The 18,828-nt window shown below is 32.7% G+C and overlaps 1 protein-coding gene and 1 pseudogene across 1 annotated transcript in view; one reads left to right on the forward strand and one right to left on the reverse strand.

Moving 5' to 3' along the window:
• Window positions 1–12,725, reverse strand: part of LOC125808308 (glutaredoxin-C13-like) — a 33,631-nt gene extending 20,906 nt beyond the window's left edge. The window contains exon 1 of the mRNA XM_049488032.1: window positions 12,285–12,725. Coding sequence (XP_049343989.1) covers window positions 12,317–12,637 — 321 coding nt within the window. The 5' untranslated portion in view covers window positions 12,638–12,725 and the 3' untranslated portion in view covers window positions 12,285–12,316. The remainder of the gene's footprint in view (window positions 1–12,284) is intronic.
• Window positions 4,365–5,674, forward strand: LOC125808306 (uncharacterized; annotated as a pseudogene).
• Window positions 12,726–18,828: the final 6,103 nt, after the last annotated feature.

Raw genomic sequence — 18,828 nt, forward strand, 5'->3', positions numbered from 1 at the left:
AATAGTGAGAGTGCGAGGTCTGATGAAGACTACCATACAGAGGCAAGGAGGGCTGAATTACGATCCAAAATGATACATGATCTATATCGGATCAGAAATAGTCAAATCACCACTCCAACTCCTCCAGCTCCAGAGCAAACATTAATGTTGGAACCTCCAGTACAAGGTCCCCATCATGGATCAACGAACAGATCAAAGGTGGAAGGTCTGAGAACGATCATTGAGGAATAATGACTTTTCATAAACGAATTTATTGATAGGTATACAGAGGTGATGGATTGCCTGAAACACCATAAATTCCAAATCTTCACAAGACATCGCGACTCTTACATACCAAGCTGGGCTAGAGAGTTCTACGATGCATACAATGCATTAGTACCTTAACGGAAAAGGCTAGTCTCATCTTTTAAAACAGTTGGCTACATGGTTGTCAGAGGAAGGAAGGTAGCTTGTGAAGTAAGACTATCAACACAACTTGGGTATGCCTGATAAAATTAATGACCACTACCAATACTTGATCAGGACACAGAAGCTAGATATGATAAAAAAAATGGTTAGCTTCACTAGTCTCAGATGATAATGCTCCAACATGGTTAGCAGAAGAAGTTCCAATAATTGAGAAGAAAAATATGAACGTAGCTGCACGATACTGGTTCGAATTCATCAGCAGCACAGTTATGCCATCACATAATGAATCAATCCTTCGCCATGCTAAGGCAGCTTGTCTTGGATGCATCATGGAGAAAACCAGGATAAATCTCGGGATGATCATTGCCTCTGAGATCCATATGCGTGCAAATCAAAGCCATACATCTCTCATTTTCCTGATATTAATCACTAAATTATGCAAAATAGCTCGGGTGCCTAGAAATGCAACGAATGATGTGGAATTGGTTGCCACCACCTCCACCAGTAACCGAAAGATCGAAGCCGAATATCTTAAGGACCAAGTAGAAAAGAAACAGAAGGAAGCTGTGGCCACTAGATCTATACCTGCAGAAACATCTTTGCCTACTCCGGCCCCTGAGCCTTCAGGTATATCAGATGTCATTAACACTTCTTCTAACCCTACAGGTCTCTTTGCTGCTTCATTACCACCCAGACCTACAACTGTCGTTGCTTCCTGTAAGCCGATCACTCAGGCATCCTTGATCCGAATGGGACAGCTTGCCCAATCTGCTAATTATCGGACTACCAAAATAGAAAGCTCCGTTTCAGGCATGATTCAGGTTTCCCTCGACAATGCTGTGAGACCACTAAGCATTAATATTGATGCTTTAGAGGCCGGGATAGTAGTGTGTAAGCACGATCAAAGAGCCATAGAGGAAGTAATAGCCTTGATATCTTTGAACTATCAATCTTTGATGTATACCTAGACAACGATGCATATGTTACACAATCAACCCTTTACCATTTATGGTTCTTACGGTTGTGTTCGTTTCATCCATAAACACCTCTTGGTTTCATGAATGTATAGAGAAATGTGCTTTGGAAAATCATCCTCTTTGAAACGGTTTACACTTCACACTCACATAAGTGATTTCTAACCGTGTTATCGCGTAGATACATTATTTGGTCAAATCTGCCAAACTTAGCAAATCATTAAAAACTTTTAACTATATTAACTCATTTACAAGCCTTAATGTTGTATCTTTGTTCCTGAGCATTGACTTCATCATGAGAATGGATTGAGTTGGTTGACAAGGTCAAACCGTCAGTCACAACTTTATTTTTATCCTTGAACATAATCTTGGGATCTCCAATCTGGGTAGAATTACCTCCATGATGACTTGCCCTAAGCCGTAAACTCATTCCCTTAGATGATCTTTCAACTTTCTCTCTATTTAGGCCTTTTTGTAAGTGGATCCGACATATTATCCTTTGACTTTACATAGTCAATTGTGATAATTCCACTAGAGAGTAGTTTTCTAACGGTCTTATATTTATGTGTTATATGACGAGAACAAGAAAGCATGGATTTAGCAACAACTTTTTAGCAATAACTATAGTGTTGTTGCCTTATATCAATAAATTGCAATAACTTGTTTTGATTGTTGGTATTTCTTGTAATTTTTAACCACAATATTTTTATTGTTGCCATATATTTTGATATTGTTGTTATAATCTATTTTTAATATAATAAATCTCAAATATAAGAAAATTGCAACAATATTTTTGCAACAACCATAATACTGTTGCCTAATTTAAATAAATTGCAACAATTTAATTAATTTATTGCTATCTTGTAGAATATTTGGCAACAATAATTTTTTTTATTGCTAATGTACTTAACTTTGAGATAACTTATACAGGTTGTGCGCTGTTTTAATTTTCTTTTTCAATTTACCGCCAAAACAGAGTGCAGTCTTTTAATTTTCACCAAAATAACTCGGGGAAGTTCCCCAAATTTTAGCGGCCGGTTTAGTTTTTCCTGAAATGAAAGCTAGGTTCTTCAGTGAAAGCTAGGTTATGGGTAGTATCTGGTATGTTTTCTATTTACTTATTTAGTCACTTTTCACAAAGTTTGGTGAATTTTTGCCTATGATTATCTTATGATTTTAGTGTCTTTGATTATCGTCTTCTTACGTATGAACCATTACAACCTAAATTTACATAGTGAGACCAATATAAAATTGTTTTGAACCTCTTGTCTGCACTTTTGATAATTTTCCTTCGCATTCAATTATGGTTATGTTAAATTTTCGTTAATTATGTTAAATTTGGAGTCTTTTTTGTTTATCTGAGCATTGTTGGTTAAGTCTTTGCTGGGTGTTTGTCAAATTTTCATCTTTCTATCTTGAGTTAAAGTGTTACTTGGATCAATAGTGTGTAAAGCTATATTGTGTTTTCTTGTATTCCTAATTGGGGTTATGAACTGACCGATTAAGAAGTCTTTTGTTTATGTGTACATATGTTTGTGTTTGTTTCAAGTCTTCTTTTTTCTTCTGGGTATTTGTAAATTCTATTAGTGATAAATGTATCAGTATTGCAAATACTTTTGTGGTTTCTGACTACATTGAGCTTTTTTCCTAATTTTAAAATTGACATCCTAGATAGTAATGACTTGAATATTGGGGTTTATTTTGAGGAAGAGTTGATCGGATGATTGTATCTTGTTTGGGAGCTAGCTACATTAGATTTATGATTATATTTGGTGAAGTCAATTATATCCATTTCAACTTTTTCGTCAAATATCAATCGGAAATGTTTGTTTTCCATTGACAAGTTAAATTGTCTTATAAGCTTTACCAAAATTCTCTGGCAATCTGAAAATCCATACTGATTTAGGGGTAAACTAGTTTTGTTCTATTAGTAAGTATCTTTTATTCCTTGAGTAGTGGATCTACCGGAATCAACTTCTCTACCTCTGAAGTAGAGGTAAGGTATGTCTACATTCTATCCTCCCAAACTCCACTTTGTGATCTTATATTGAGTATGTTGTTATTGCTTCTCTACCTCTGAAGTAGAGGTAAGGTATGTCTACATTCTATCCTCCCAAACTCCACTTTGTGATCTTATATTGAGTATGTTGTTATTGTTATTGTAGGCAATTAAGCTTATATTTTATTCTCAAACATTCGTATTAGTTTCTGAATCCTTCAAGGTAAGCAGCATGAATTAAAATAAAAATGGGCATTCTAAACGCATACCTTAGAGGGTCATAGAGAAACTAGTGCTTGGTGACTCAAGGGAGTTGGGAAAGTTTCAGGTCATCATTAATGGAGATCGAAAAGACTGAAATTTTATGAAAGAGTGGGTCGGACAATTGATCTCAAGGTACATTAACTGTTTGTTAAAATTACCAAAAGAAGAGAAAATGTCTAGCTTTCATGAGGCACTCATTCAACCCAATTACTCTTTTCAAATAAAAAGCAGTCTAATTATGATTTATGATGTGCTTGAAGGAGTTGGCATAAGAGAAATAGATGACCCTGACTAAGATTTGAACTAGGGATGCTTTGCAATCATAGCTAATTTGTTGAAAGAATTCACAAACTATATTAAGTATGCCATGGAGTGTGGGAAAAAGGTCAAAATAAGGTACGATAATGAAGGTTTGCTAGGTTTTTATCTAAAACTCAACTATATTAGGGAAGGAGAGTGGGTGTGAGCTCATGTGACATAGACAGTTTGTACAGGATAACTCTATCCAACAAGGATAGAAAATATGAAAAGAAACAACTTAGTGTTTGTCTCTGTCGGTATTTAGACTTGAAATGGATAATGGCAGTAAACTTCATCGAATCAGTTGATCGTTGCGTGTAGATACCTTTCTTCTTTATCCAATTTAGGGTTTCGTGTTCCCAGGTTTTCCTATTTTTTTAGGGTTTAATTTGGTTTGATAGCTCATTTTTGGGTTTAAAATGGCTGATGCATTTGAAGAAGATGCTGAGAATACTGTTTCAATTTGAGAGTTTGTCCAAGATATCGAACAGCAAGAACTGGAGAAAGATTTGGTCTTAGGTGGTGATGAAGGCAAGGAGTGCACCTATAGTAAAGGTTATATGAAGAGACATGCTATTTTTTCTTGTTTGACATGCACACCAGATGGGAATGTTGGAGTATGCACAACTTGTAGCCTCTCTTGCCATGATGCTCATGAGATTTTGGAACTTTGGACGAAGAGAAACTTCAGGTGTGACTATGGAAATTCAAAGTTCGGGGAGTTCTTTTGCAAGCTTGATGCTAGAAAAGATGTTGAAAACACGAAGAATACATATAATCACAATTTCAAAGATTCATACTGCACATGTGTGCTGGCCATATCCTGATCCTGATGTTGAAGACCAATTGGAGAATCTCCAATGTTGCATCTGTGAGGACTGGTTTCATGAGGAGCATCTTGGTCTTGAGTCCTCTGATATGGTTCCAAGGGATGACAAAGGGGAGCCTCAATTTGAGGATTTTATCTGCCAGGGGTGCGCAACTGTTTGTTCTTTTTTAAAGCTATATCCAGATTCTATCTTTGCACCAGTCCAGCAGCAAACTACTACAAATTCCTCAAGGGACAAGGAGGTGGTTAAAGATGCACCCTTGACTATGGGATCTTCTAAGGAGCTTAGCAACGAAAGTTCCTCAGTTAAGACTCATATAACCGATAATAATCCTAAAGAAGACTGCAACGGAAAGGATGTTCTTCTTGGAGAAAATGCCGCAACAAACACTCTCATTAACCAGCGTAACACAGTTGTTGGTCCTAGTACCAAATGTGTTGTTGGACTGAATTTGTTAGAAGCTCCAATTACCCTTGAGAAAAGCAAGTTGATGTTCCTTTCCAAAGACTGGAGAGAAGACCTCTGTAGGTGTCCAAATTGCACAGAATTCTACAAATAGAAAGGTCTTGCCTTCTTACTTGATAAAGAGGACACCATTGCCGAATATGAGAAAATGGCAAAGCAAAAGAGAGAGCTGAACATGAACAAGAACAGAGCGCTGAGTTGCTTAATAATCTGGGCCATGTCGAGAAAATGGAGGTTTTGACCGGTATCGCTGACCTTAAAAAGGAGATCGGTACCTACCTGGCATCCTTCGATCCATCAAAGCCAGTTACATCTGCTGATGTTCATAAGATTTTTGAGAATCTTGCCCAGAAGCGTAGGCGTATGTCTTGAGTTATCTTAAATGTTCAAGAAAGTAGCTCTACAACTACACATGTAGTGTAGTTAGTTTTACTGCTCAATGCTCCTTGTAAACTGTTCTATTTACAAGGAGAATTCTTAATGTTGCTTTATTACTATCTAACTTTAGCTTATCGTGTTGTGTTAGCTATAGTGAAACAATGCGATCATGTTAGTTGTTAAGCTCAAAGAACTCCTTTGGGTTAGAAAGTATTTATTGAATAAAAATTTCCGGGTAAAAAAAAAAGAGAAAAAAACTTGAGACAAGCATCAACTTCATTGACCACTAAGACACACCCTTGAGTGCTTGTTGTTTAGGCTTCTTAAGTAGTGAGAATGAGGACATGAGATACTACTCAATTCTATTATGTTCAGGTTTTCTAGTTCTTATTAGAATGTGAATTATTTGAATAAAGTCAAAGTATATATGGTTCTGGATTGAAAAGATATAATAATATCTTATTGTGATCCATTTTGTGACACTGAATGGTATAATGTGATAATTAGAACTAGCTAGCTGTGTAAGTTTCTTCATTTATGAAATTTTGGGAGATGCTGGCGAGAGGTGTCTTAGTTAGAGCCGGAGCTAGAGAAAAAGTTGTGTATTTGGCAGAACCGAATAGCTTTTGTCAAAACCTTATATTTGTGTTGCGAAATTCACTATATATGAATTTAATTTATCAAAACCTTGTGTAAGATACATTTGTTAGAAGGCAGAATTCATAAACTTAAATTTCTGACTTCACCTCTAGTCTTATTCAGTAAAGCGTTCCTTAACGTGTTTGTTCTTCTATGTCTATAACTTGATATATCAACTTAATTAATTTTTTCCAATTGCTTTCATGGAAGGACCGTGGATATGTTGTTGCTTTAACAAGCAAAAAACAATACAGGTCACCTTTAGAACTGTAATGCATGCCACTATGCCAGGAGTTATTTTCCTGGAGTATGGAAATGTTCAAGTAGCAAAATAAGTAATTCAGAGTGGTAAAATAGCTACTGTATTTGTTGAACCAATCAAAGGTGAAAGTGGCATATATAGTGCAACAAAAGAATTTTTACTAGCACTGAAGGTTGTCTATGGTAGTGCATGTTCTCTTATGTATTTGATGAGGTAAGAAACTATATTGAGGCTTTTACTTATATTTTCTTTTATTAGATTCAGTGCGGCCTAGGAAGAAGTAGTTATTTTTTGGCGCACGAAGCTTATAACAAATACCAAGATATTATTTGATTCTCTCTATTTTTAAAATTTGTATTTGTGTATTTATAATTTACTTTATCAAAATATAATTATATTTATCTTTTATTTGCAGGATGAAAATGCATAATTCAACAAAAGTGTCATACAAGCTAAGTACTATTGGAAGAAGAGTTTTTGAAAATTGCGTGTAGGATTAAAATACAATGACTTGTCTATATATATACTAACAATTAGTAAAGATTTGCATAAGTATTTAGTTTTTTAGGAAGGTGTAAATATCTAGGACATCAATCTTATGTATTGACCTTTACAAATTTATATAATTTTTAGTTTCAATATTTATTTAAATTTTAAAAAAGAAATGTGTATTGTGTATGTAACAACTACTTAAAAATTGTTGCTAAAGGTGTATAGAAATATTTTTTTTATTGCAACAAAAATTATCGTTGCTTAAAAGCCTTTCTAACAGAATAACAACTAACCATTTGCTAATTTTTGCAACAATTAAAATTGTTGGTAAAAAGTTCAATTTGTGGCAACAACGAATTTTGTTGCGAAAATTTAAAAAGCCACAACCATTAGAATGTAAGGCAACAAGCTTTTTGGTTGTGATAAGTCATTCTTGGCAACAATATATTTTGTTGTTGCAAAAACTTTTCGCATCAGCGTTATTGCAACAACATGCAACAACTTTTGTATTGTTGCCAAAAGTACAAAAGTTATACATTGCTTGTAGTGAGACTTTCTGTTATACATTGCTCCATACCCTACCTATTGCATCTTGACTATCAAAGTGTATGCATGCTGATGCCAAAGGTTTGGGCCAAAAAAAATATCTATCAAAAAATTTCTGAGTTTTTCAACTTATTCACTGACCTTATCTAAAACACCTAGCTCAGAGATCATTGTAGACCTAGCAATAAATGTCTTTTTGGAAGATTTCGAAGAGACTGCTCCTCCACCAAGAGTAAATACATATCCACTCATGGATTTACTTCATTTGATCCCGGTGATCCAATTTGCATCACTATATCCTTTCAATATTACTGGATATTGTTATAATGCAAGACATAGTTTTGAGTATGTTTTAAATACCCCAAAACTCTTTTCATTGTCATCCAATGAGTTTGATTGGGATCACTCGTGAAGTGACTCAGTTCATTAATAGCACATGCTATATCTGATTGCGCACACTTTGTGATATACATCACACTTCCCAATACTCTAGCACAATTCAATTATGAGTAACTTTTGCCTTCACTCTTTTGAAATGCAAAGCTCACATTTATTGGAGTCATGCCAATATTGAAATCAAAATATTTGAACTAGTCAAGTACCTTTTCAATGCAATGAGACCTGACAATGCTAAACATTATGGAGTTCTAAGGATTATTATACCTAAGATCGTATCAGCAACTCCAAGATCTTTCATATCAAACTTGCTTTCTAGCATTTGTTTAGTAGCATTTATGTCATTGGTGTCTCTATTGATGATCAACATGTCATCAATATACAAACAAAGAATGACCTTGTGATTTTAATGTAAACATATTTATCACTTCCATCATTCTTAAATCCATTTGCCAACATGGTTTGGTCAAATTTCTTATGTCATTGTTTGGGTGCTTGTTTTAGTCCATAAAGTGACTTAACAAGTTCACACACTTTCTTTTCTTTACCAGGAACCACAAAACCCTCGAGCCCTCCATGTAAATTTATTCCTCCAATTCTCCATTTAAGAAAGTTGTTTTCATATTCATTTGATGAATTTGGATGTCATATACCGCAACTAATAATATTAACATCCGAATGAATGTAATTCTAGTTACTGACAAGTATGTGTCAACAAGATCAAAACCTTGTTTTTGTCGAAAGCCTTTGACAAAAAGTCTTGCTTTATATTTATCAACAGTTCTATCAACTTTCATTTTCTTTATGAAGATTCACTTTGAACCCAAAGGTTTATTTCCTGGAGAAAGATCAACCAACTTCCAATAGGATTGCTCAAGAATTAATCAATCTTACTATTGACACCATCTTTCCAAAAAGATGAATCCACATAAGACATATGAAATGTTACGAAATCAGATCTGAATGTAGTAGATGTCCTTTGACATTTACTATGTGCATGAATCTCTTGATTAAATACATTCTCCTTTTGTTCATTCCAAGGCCTTTTAGACCTTTAACTAGACTACTCAAGTCTAATTTTACAGTCCATAGTTCTTAGGTCTTATTTTATTCCTTTTAAGACTGGGACTTGGACTTCGGCTAGACACCCCCACACTTTGAAATACTTCAAGTTGGATTTCCTTCCTTTTCATTTCTCTTATGGAATAGATTGTGTCCTGAACAAACAAAATTGTTTTCTTTCTGAAAAGACAAAACTTTTTGTTGTTCCCTTTTGCAGTAATGATAGTTCCCTCACACAAGTTTTGTGGTAAATCTGAACTTATAAATAATGCATCTATCATTTCTTTCAATGTTCGATTTTTCATTAGATTGAGGTGAATAGGGCAACAGTTCAATGGACAATTCCACTTTTCAAACATATTTCTGCAAAAGTAGATTTATACTCTCCATCCTTATCACTTCTTATCTTTTTCCCAACTGATTTTCAACTTAAATATTATATTGTCTAGACGTTTCTATTGCTTCATCCTTACCATTCAGTAAATAGACATAGTCGTTTCTAATGCAATTGTCAATGGAAGTTATGAGATAATCTTTTTCTGCCACAAGATGGTGTTGACTTCATATCACAAATGTCAGAGTAAATCAACTCTAAGGGATTAGAATTCCTTTCAACAGATTTATAAGAATGCTCAACATACTTAGATTCACACAAACTTGACATTTTTATTTATTGCACTCAAAGTTAGACAAAACTTCTAAGTTGATCAGTTTTCCTTACAAAGTTTTGTAATTGACATGTCCTAAGTGTTTATGTCACAAACAGTTTGACTCAAGTAAGTAAGAACAAATAAAAATATTGAGTTTGAAAAACTCTCCGCGAGGTAGCTTTTTCTCACAAATATTTGTTCCTATTTCTTACAATTTTGTGTGATACAAACATTGTTTAAAGTCATTACCTTGTATAATGTCCTTTCCATGAACAAAGTTTCATCGGGTCCAATAAATGCAATATAGTTCAAATGCTTCTTTTACAAAACATGACAAATGACTATTCACCAATATTCATGTCTATATAAATAGCTATATTTAATAGACATATCTTTTCATGAAAAATCACAACATTTTAAGTGACACTTTTTCATAAAAGAACACAATCATTTTGAACAAGTATACATATAATTTGATAATTTCATACTAGTCACATATATTAGTAAAAGAGAAACTCAACAGCCACATTATCAAATATACTCCAAGAATTTTTTGGGTCTAACATAATACAAAAGTATCATCGAATTTCATATCTTGTGCTCCAAATTTAAATCAGACACTAAGTCTTATTTTATCTTTGTAATAAGCAAAGAACTCCCCACATTTTAAATATGATCTCAAAAATATTTTTCAAATAGTTGAAAATAATTTTTCCACATATTTTTTCATACTATCAAAATGTCATTGGCAGCATGAAACCTCTTTTGGAAATATTATTCTACGAAAGAATTACAGTGCTTCAATTCTCTTTGACAATTTTTAAATATTGTCAAAGTTCATTCCATAGAGGCACCTATTGCAGGCACAAAATCACACACTTTAAGTCACCGATCTTTTTCTTTTCTATCACAGTTAGACTTACCACTTAGTATTTAGAATACTAACAATGAAGACAAAAAAATTTGTACAATAAATTATGTACAATTTGTTTCTACTTAACAATGAAGTTTGTAGAAAATCAAAAGTACAACACAGACTTATTAGGTGAAGTTTTGATATTTTTCAAACCAATTGGATAGTCCAATTTATCTAGAGTAGAAAACTATAAAAGTTTTTAATCTACAACAATCAAACACAATCAAATTTCACTCGGAGTACAAAACTACAAAAGTGTTTTTTTCTCCAAACAGAATAAAGCATATTCTTAGATTGTCACATAGAAATGCTTTTGTTTTCAAATAGTCTTCCAACTATAACATTTTGACATACTATTTTATCAAACAAAAATGTGCATCTCTCATTCTGCAAACTAAAGAATTTTAAAGGCAACACTATTTGCCAAGTAAAATTTATTCCAAAACATATGATTTGCAAATCTTTTTCCAAAGATACACATGAAAAATATCAAAAGAATTAACTTTTAGAAACTATTTTCCTCCTTAGATAAATAATAAGAAGTTTACCTGTAATCTTTAACCGAACTACCACCAATTTTTCTACTACATTCTCAATTCGATCTTGCTAAACAAGGCACCGAATTCTGAAATAGTGCATTAATCTTCTACTTCCATGATCTGTTTCTCTCAATCACTAGAAATACCAACAGTATAAGAATTTCCTTAAGATTGTTTTTCATCCTGTATTCCTAAGATACTTTGAAGAGCTTGATAAGAAATAACAAAGTTTAAAGAGTATTTTCAAAACTAGAAAATTAAAACCAGTGGAGAAAATAAACTCAGGAATAGATTAGAAACAATATACAGAATATTTTTCTTAAAGAAGAAAATTGATCCCACTGAATGCACAGTGTCCCCTTAAGAAAATTATTCCCCTCAAGTACCTGAGGTTAATGGAATATATCCTCCCAAGATAGAATGATCTTACTCACCGGTGTATTGGTACTTAAAACCATGGTGTCAGCGAACCACTCAACGGCAGTAAAGTACACTTAATAGTAGTAGTAGTAGTTGAAGAAGAAGTCTAGAAAATTGATTCTCTTTAAATGAGAGGAAACCCCTCAATTTCTAGAAAACAAAGGGTAGTGTGAAAAGGTTCTTATTGCCTTACCGGAAAGGTCACAACCCTTTGTAAAAGTCACAATCTTTCGGAAAGGTCACAACCCTTTGTAAAAGTCACAATCTTTCGGAAAGGTCACAACCTTTCATAAAAGTCACAACTTTTCATAAAAGTCACAACTCTTCATTTTCCATTCACACCTTTGAAGACCCAACACCTTCATAATCAGTTCTCTCGATATTTTGTTTCATGTTTTCCCCATTTGTAAAGTGATGAATTCTCCAAACATGTTGTTGATCCACAACAGAACGGGAGAAAGAACAAATTAACTTAAGTAATAATGCTAACTTCCATTAATTGAGATACAAATGAGAATACATTCTTTAATAAGTTGAACTAGAGCACACACATCTTCACAACAATTACATAACATTTTCATACTACAACTTCTTCAACTCAACAATTTATTTATTGTTCCTAGTAGTACTACTAGTACTAATTAATATTAATGTCAAACTTTTCTTGAAATAGGGGTGAGGTGGGGGTGTCCTCTTGGAACCATGGGAAGGATCAGCTAGAACCAGAACCAGGACATGTGCTACCTGCTATTCAAGTAGCTCCCGAGTGGGGGGTCTTAATTACTTTTTAAAACAGATATGTAAGGCTTGATACGTTTAATAAGTGAGCCTTGGAGATGAAGTGACATGACTTCATTAGTAGAACCAACCAATAGCCCCCCAATAAAAACAGCAGGAAACATGAATGAACTATTGACACCCATCCTTATTAGGGCCTTTTCCATTTCTTTTCCATCAGACTCATGATCAATTTCACAAACATATGGAATTACACCAAGATCTTGAAATAATATACTCACTGCATAACTCAAACAACATGTACTCTTGCTAAAAATCAACACTCCATGTTCTCTAGTCATTCTTTGTACCTTGTCCATATTTTTTTTGACAAAAATTAGATGAAGCAACTAGCCAAAAAAAGAGCTAGAGAAATAAAAGGATTTTTATTTCACAAGCTCAAAGATAGATAGGTTAGGTTGCTTGAAAATAGGGGTGGGCGTGGTGAGTCTATTTATAGTTATAAATAAATGAATAAAGAAAAGAACCTTTCAAAAGATTTGTGATCGTTATTTAGATTCTTTAAAAAAAAAGATCCTACTACTACTATTTTGTTCCACATATAAAGGCCAAGTTGGAAGAACATATATTCTATGTGGTTATGCATGCACGTTTTTCATGAAATTTAAGTTATATACATTATTAATATAAAAAATACTTGTATGTTTTATATCTATTTGTTGTAGCAGGTGATAACACCGTTTTTTGGACTATAGATTTATTTTTCCATTCATGAGCCCACTTTGGTTTGTAGAAGTGGAATTTCTCTCTCATATTCTATTAGTGTTGAGTTTTGTTCTTAAAAGTCTTTCTGGATTTGTGTGCTCCTAATTTAATATTTAGAAAAACTTATTGAATATGAGGGAATATCTCATTAAGGATAATATCGTAGATATGTTTTGAGCTTTCAAAAAATTTCTATAATTTTCGAGGATCAAATATTTTTCTATAACATTTCCAATAAGGATGGCATAAAAAGTGTTTCATTCTCTTTTTTGAGATTAAATTTATACGGTCAGTCAAAATAGATTATATATAATATAATATTGAATATTAATTCCACACTTACCAAAATGAGTCAAGATTTGTGCGCTTTATTTAGAAGCTTTGAAAAAAAAAAGATCCTACTACTACTATTTTGTTCCACATATAAAGGCCAAGTTGGAAGAACATATATTCTATGTGGTCATGCATGCATATTTTTAATGAAATTTAAGTTATATACATTATCGATATAAAAAATACTTATACATTGTATATTTATTTGTTGTAGCAAGTGATAACACCATTTTATTGGACTATAGATTTAGTTTTCCCTTCATGAGCCCACTTTGGTTTGTAGAAAATAAATTTGTTTCTCTCATATTCTATTAGTGTTGAGTTTTGTTCTTAAAAGTCTTTCTTAATTTGCATGCTCCTAATTTAATATTTAGAAAAACTTATTGAATTTTGAGGGAATATCTCATTAAGGACAATATCGTAGATATGTTTTAAGCTTTCAAAAAATTTCTATAATTTTCAAGATAAAATATTTTTCTATAACATTTCCAATAAGGATAACATAAAAAGTGTTTCATTCTCTTTTTTGAGATTAAATTTATACGGTCAGTCAAATACATTATATATAATATAATCTCAAATTTAATCTTGAATATTTCACTTTTACCAAAATGATTCAAGATTTAATTGTCAATCAACTAGGAATTATTCCACTAATCTACAACTAATTAAGTAATAAACAATATATTACTCACTACATGAATAAGTATAAAAGACTACACAAACAATAGCAGGTAAAAAGATAGGAGGGTGGGGTGGCGGTAATCACTAATTATTTCTCAGAAACAAAGAAATGACTCGTGTTGTTTCTCAGAGAACATAAAATAAGCAAAATTTTGATAAACAAATTTTGAAACTAAAAAGTTTGTGATTGATAAATAAACTAATAAAAATAAGAAAATGTAACATGATAATGGAAAAATGAAAAGTGTCTCGATCATACATGAATAAATACTAAATAAGTAATCTTGGAGAGATCAAGCTTTCTGTGTAAGTGAACCCATTCTGAAATTTACCTCTAGGCAATAATGTAAAGGGTCCTCTTTGTGTCCTAAAGTTATTGTCCATACCTCGTAAATGTGCACACCAGAATAATATTTCACCATTTGCAAACCTATATTTTGGCATGGCTTTAAGAAGATAACGATCTTCTATAGATAATATTGCATTCCAAGATTCCTTGAGATTATAATCTCTCATTACCCATACCTTAAAAGTACGGATACCCTGATCATACGTATTAGAATAAGCACAAAGCATTCCTTCCAATATAGAAATGTCAATCTTACGTGTGTTCAACAAGCATATTTCCTCTGGCAATGATATCTCTCCATACACTTCATGAGAAATATTAAATGAAACCACAAAGTAAGTTTTTGAATAAAAACCAATCCAATGAAATGCCCCACGTATAAATGCCAAAGAATCCATAGCTGACACCTTATTGCCAGTGACACGAGAATGTTCACCAATTTTTCGCCAAGAATTATTTTTCAGTGTGAAAATTTCACCAGACACTTTGTGACCACCAAATTCATTCCCCTCGATTTTTAGAATCTTATAGTCACCACTTGAATCAAGACTCAATCCCAAACATGAAGATAATCCCACTGAAAATTCTGGAATGGGAAGTACCATTGATTCTCTCGTTGAGGGATTCCATAACAAAAGTTTGTTGTGCTCAATAGTAGTTTCAAAAACATAAATAATAAACAAGCCATCACAACCATTATAGATAGTAAAAAACTTTGGTTCAATGTTTAGAGGAAAATTTAGTATATGTGTATCCTCAACCAACTGAGCTGGCAATAAAGAACAAGAGTATATGGGATAGTTAAATTCCCCAAGGCATTGTTGGTAAAATAGAAAACTTTGAGAATTCTGATCATTCTTTGCATGGTTGAGATGTCTCATCTTAAAGTACGGTTCATCAATTAATATTTTCCAAAATTTTGAAACACATTTAAATCGAAGAACAGACTTTATAGGTAACCTGCTGATGATGTCACTAAGTATGCCCTCTTCCAAGTAAACTTTCATGGCCTAAATAGGACAAAAAAATGTTGTTAAGACACTTGGCTTACTCTTAAAATTTTCAAATATTAATACCATTTCAATCAAAGATATAAAAAAGATGAACCTAATTTTTTTTTCCTATTAACTATTAACAAACATACGGAGTAATAAAATTTAGAAAAATTTCTTACTTCTTTTCTTTGTTTAGTAGGTATGTAAATAATGTTAAACCAAAAAGCATCTACACATACATATAAAGCAGGGAATGAAAAAACAGATGTGACATCTTTTATAGATGAGGATTAGTGTTTTTCAAGCAAATTAAACATTTTCTTTCCTACCAAACACAACCAAAGTTTAAAAGATTTTTGACAATTGAAATAAATTAAATTGGGAAGAAAAATCTGTTTGTAATAGCAACAAAACGCACATAGAATCTAAGTCAAATTAATAACAAATTCCAATAAATGAACTCAATTGATGTACTGTGAACTCACCTGATCTAGAATATCCGTTGGATTTGCTTTCTTTGAAGGCTCCAAAACTATTTGTCATGCATTTAAAATTAAAAAAAAATTAGCTCGAACACGATTATTATTAAAGAAAATTAAAACACACACAACAGAAATAAACATATACCTTTAGGATTTTGATTGGGAAATTTTAATTTCTTTTTTCGTTGGCGATTCACCATCTTTAGAGCTTTGATTTGAATGTTACAATTTGTTCTTTTTTTTAATGTATTGATAGGATTTGTATGTTTGGTGGCCTTATTTATAGGCCAATTCTATCTGTTTATGGAAAAAATATAAATATACTACCAAAGAGAGAAATTTTTATAATCTATCCAAATTAGTAGTATCCAACAAAAAGTAACACTATATTATTTTCCTTAAATATCCATCTTCCATATTTAAAATTATAATATTTAATTTAAAATGTAATGTTTATTTTGAAACTATAATATTAAATTAAAGAATACAATATACAATTCAAAAGTAAAATATTCAATGAAGTAGATTATATAATTTAAAACTACAGTATTCAACCCGAAAATACAATATTCAAATAAAAATTATCATAGACATCTCCATTTTATCCTCTTTCATTCCATTTGTATATATCTCTCTATTTCATTCCATATGTGTATCTCTCATTTAGTTTATCTTCTCTTTTATTCCATTCTCTAAATCGATTTAATTGAAAATAATATTTATAAGAATATCTCTTTCTTTTACCAATTTTAACTAAAAATGTGTGATGTATCAATTTTATAGTAGACTAACATGATGTATCTCAAATAAACGGGATATAATATATATATATATACTAGAATGGGAAGTCAGTGCTAAGCACGGGCCCAACATGTTAAATCTTGATAAAGGAAAATTTATATATGCAAAAGAAGTATCATAATGAAACTCATACCATTTAGGGCTCATTCAGGGCAGACACAAATGTTTAGGGGAATCTATGTAGCTTATTAGTTGACAATTTGTACTCCCACCTTGTTGGTGAGAATTCGATTCTCCATAATGTAATTCCCTCTCCCATTTGCCTTTTCCCAGCCCCCAATGTTTTTTTAAAAAAAAAAATAATAATCATTTAAGGGAGCATAATGGTATTTAAGCACTTTGTGCTAAGGAATAAGAAATTCATGTTAGCATATTTTTTTTAAAAATAACTCATGTTTGCACTTTTAGACTTAGAAATATACCATTGGGGGGGGAGTAGTAAAAACATCTTAACTTTCATCTTTAAGGAGTAAAATATTAGTCATATATATAGAAGAGATCTCTATATATAATAGCTTGTCCAATGGCCACCAATGTAACATCTCGCAATTTGAACTAGCTAGGAAGAAGCTTATAATTGGAAATAGTCTTTTTTTTTTAAAGAATTAAAATCAGGAAATTTAGTTAAGTTAGGAAAAGTGAATTTGTGGTCAACTTCAAACGACCATAACTTCTAGCTCAGAATGAGTTAGGTGTAGTTCCAGATATGGTTGTAAAGCACTTGGAATGATCTTTCCAACGTCGCCGAGTTTGCGCGATTCTGAGTTCGTATGAGTAAGTTATGCCCTTTGAAAGTTGGATTGTTGGATTAAGGAAAGTCCAAATCAAGATTTTTGAAGGGTAGTTTGGTCTTTTCCTTACCCTTTTATTTTAATTCGTTTTTGGTAATTACTTAGGGGTCTAAACTGAACTTAGTCAGTTTACGCTTTTGGAAAAAGAGTTAGGGTTTTGAGAGAAGAGAAAAGAAGAGGAGAAAAGAGGAGAAAGGAGAAGAACGTTCAAGATCCGTCAAGATCGTCGTGATTTGCTTGTGGATTTCGTCAGGGGTGATCCCTACAAGGTATGTGAGATCACATAGCATTGGGTTAATTCTCACACACGCCAATCATGATTTATTTCAGCGAATGTAAGTTCTTGAAAGCTTAGAAATTGAGTTCTTGATGGGTTTGTTGAAGTTCCATTAAATTTTTGTTTCGTTGAATTCGTTGAGGAGTTGATTGATCTGAATCTGTAGTTGTAGGTTCAACTTTGAGTAGAATATGATGTACTTTGAACATTTAATCGATTCAAGTAATTGGTGAAAGAACCCATGGGGTTTAAAGGGTTTAAAGCTGGAAAACGAAGAAGAAATTTCGTCGGTCGAAATTTGACACTTCCTCAGCGTCGCGGAGCCATTCCCCAGATCTGGGAATTTTCGTTTCGCGTAGCGGAGTTGTCACGGAGCGTTCTGCCTCAAAAGTCGTTTTCAAAACTAAATATTGATTTTCGGTCATTTCTCATGTTTAGCTATCTAAAATCATTCTTAAACATCATGAGATCTTTCCAATCATAAATCACGATCCTTGAATCCATAATTCAATTCAAGGACCAGTTAAGAGTCAAGTTAAGGGAAGTCCTTCAATGTTTTCCAAAAGTCTTTTGCAAACGTTTTAACTTAAGACTTAAGTTTTGAGTTCAGTAAAGAGTAAAGTTAAAGTTCTTTTCTTCAAAATTATATGGGGACTAAGATTCCCAAAGAGATTTAAAATGTTTTCACATTTAAACAAGAAAGGAAAACCTTGAATTCCAAAGAGCCTTTGAGCTAGTTTTCAGAAAAGAGTAAATGCTTTCATAATTAAGCAAGAGGGAAAACTTTGATTTCCAAGATAGCCTTTGAGCTAAGTTTTGAGCAATTATCTCAAATCACAGAAAGAAATATGTTTTAAACATAAAGAGCTAGTATCATATTTTGGGAGTAGTATTGAACACTGATATGGGGACGAGTTTGAGTTCAGATAACTCACGTCTCCATAAACCATGTAACCATCATGGGTAGAAAAGGGTCATACTTTTTAGATGAATCTTTTCCATATAGACTAGTGGATCCATTTAGTAGTTCAGGTCCTACACCTTTGGCCGGGTATAGGATGCGCTGGCAGCGT

Source organism: Solanum verrucosum, unplaced genomic scaffold (genome assembly GCF_900185275.1).
Source record: "Solanum verrucosum unplaced genomic scaffold, falcon-dt-bn FXZP01000234.1, whole genome shotgun sequence".
NCBI classification, from domain to species: domain Eukaryota; kingdom Viridiplantae; phylum Streptophyta; class Magnoliopsida; order Solanales; family Solanaceae; genus Solanum; species Solanum verrucosum.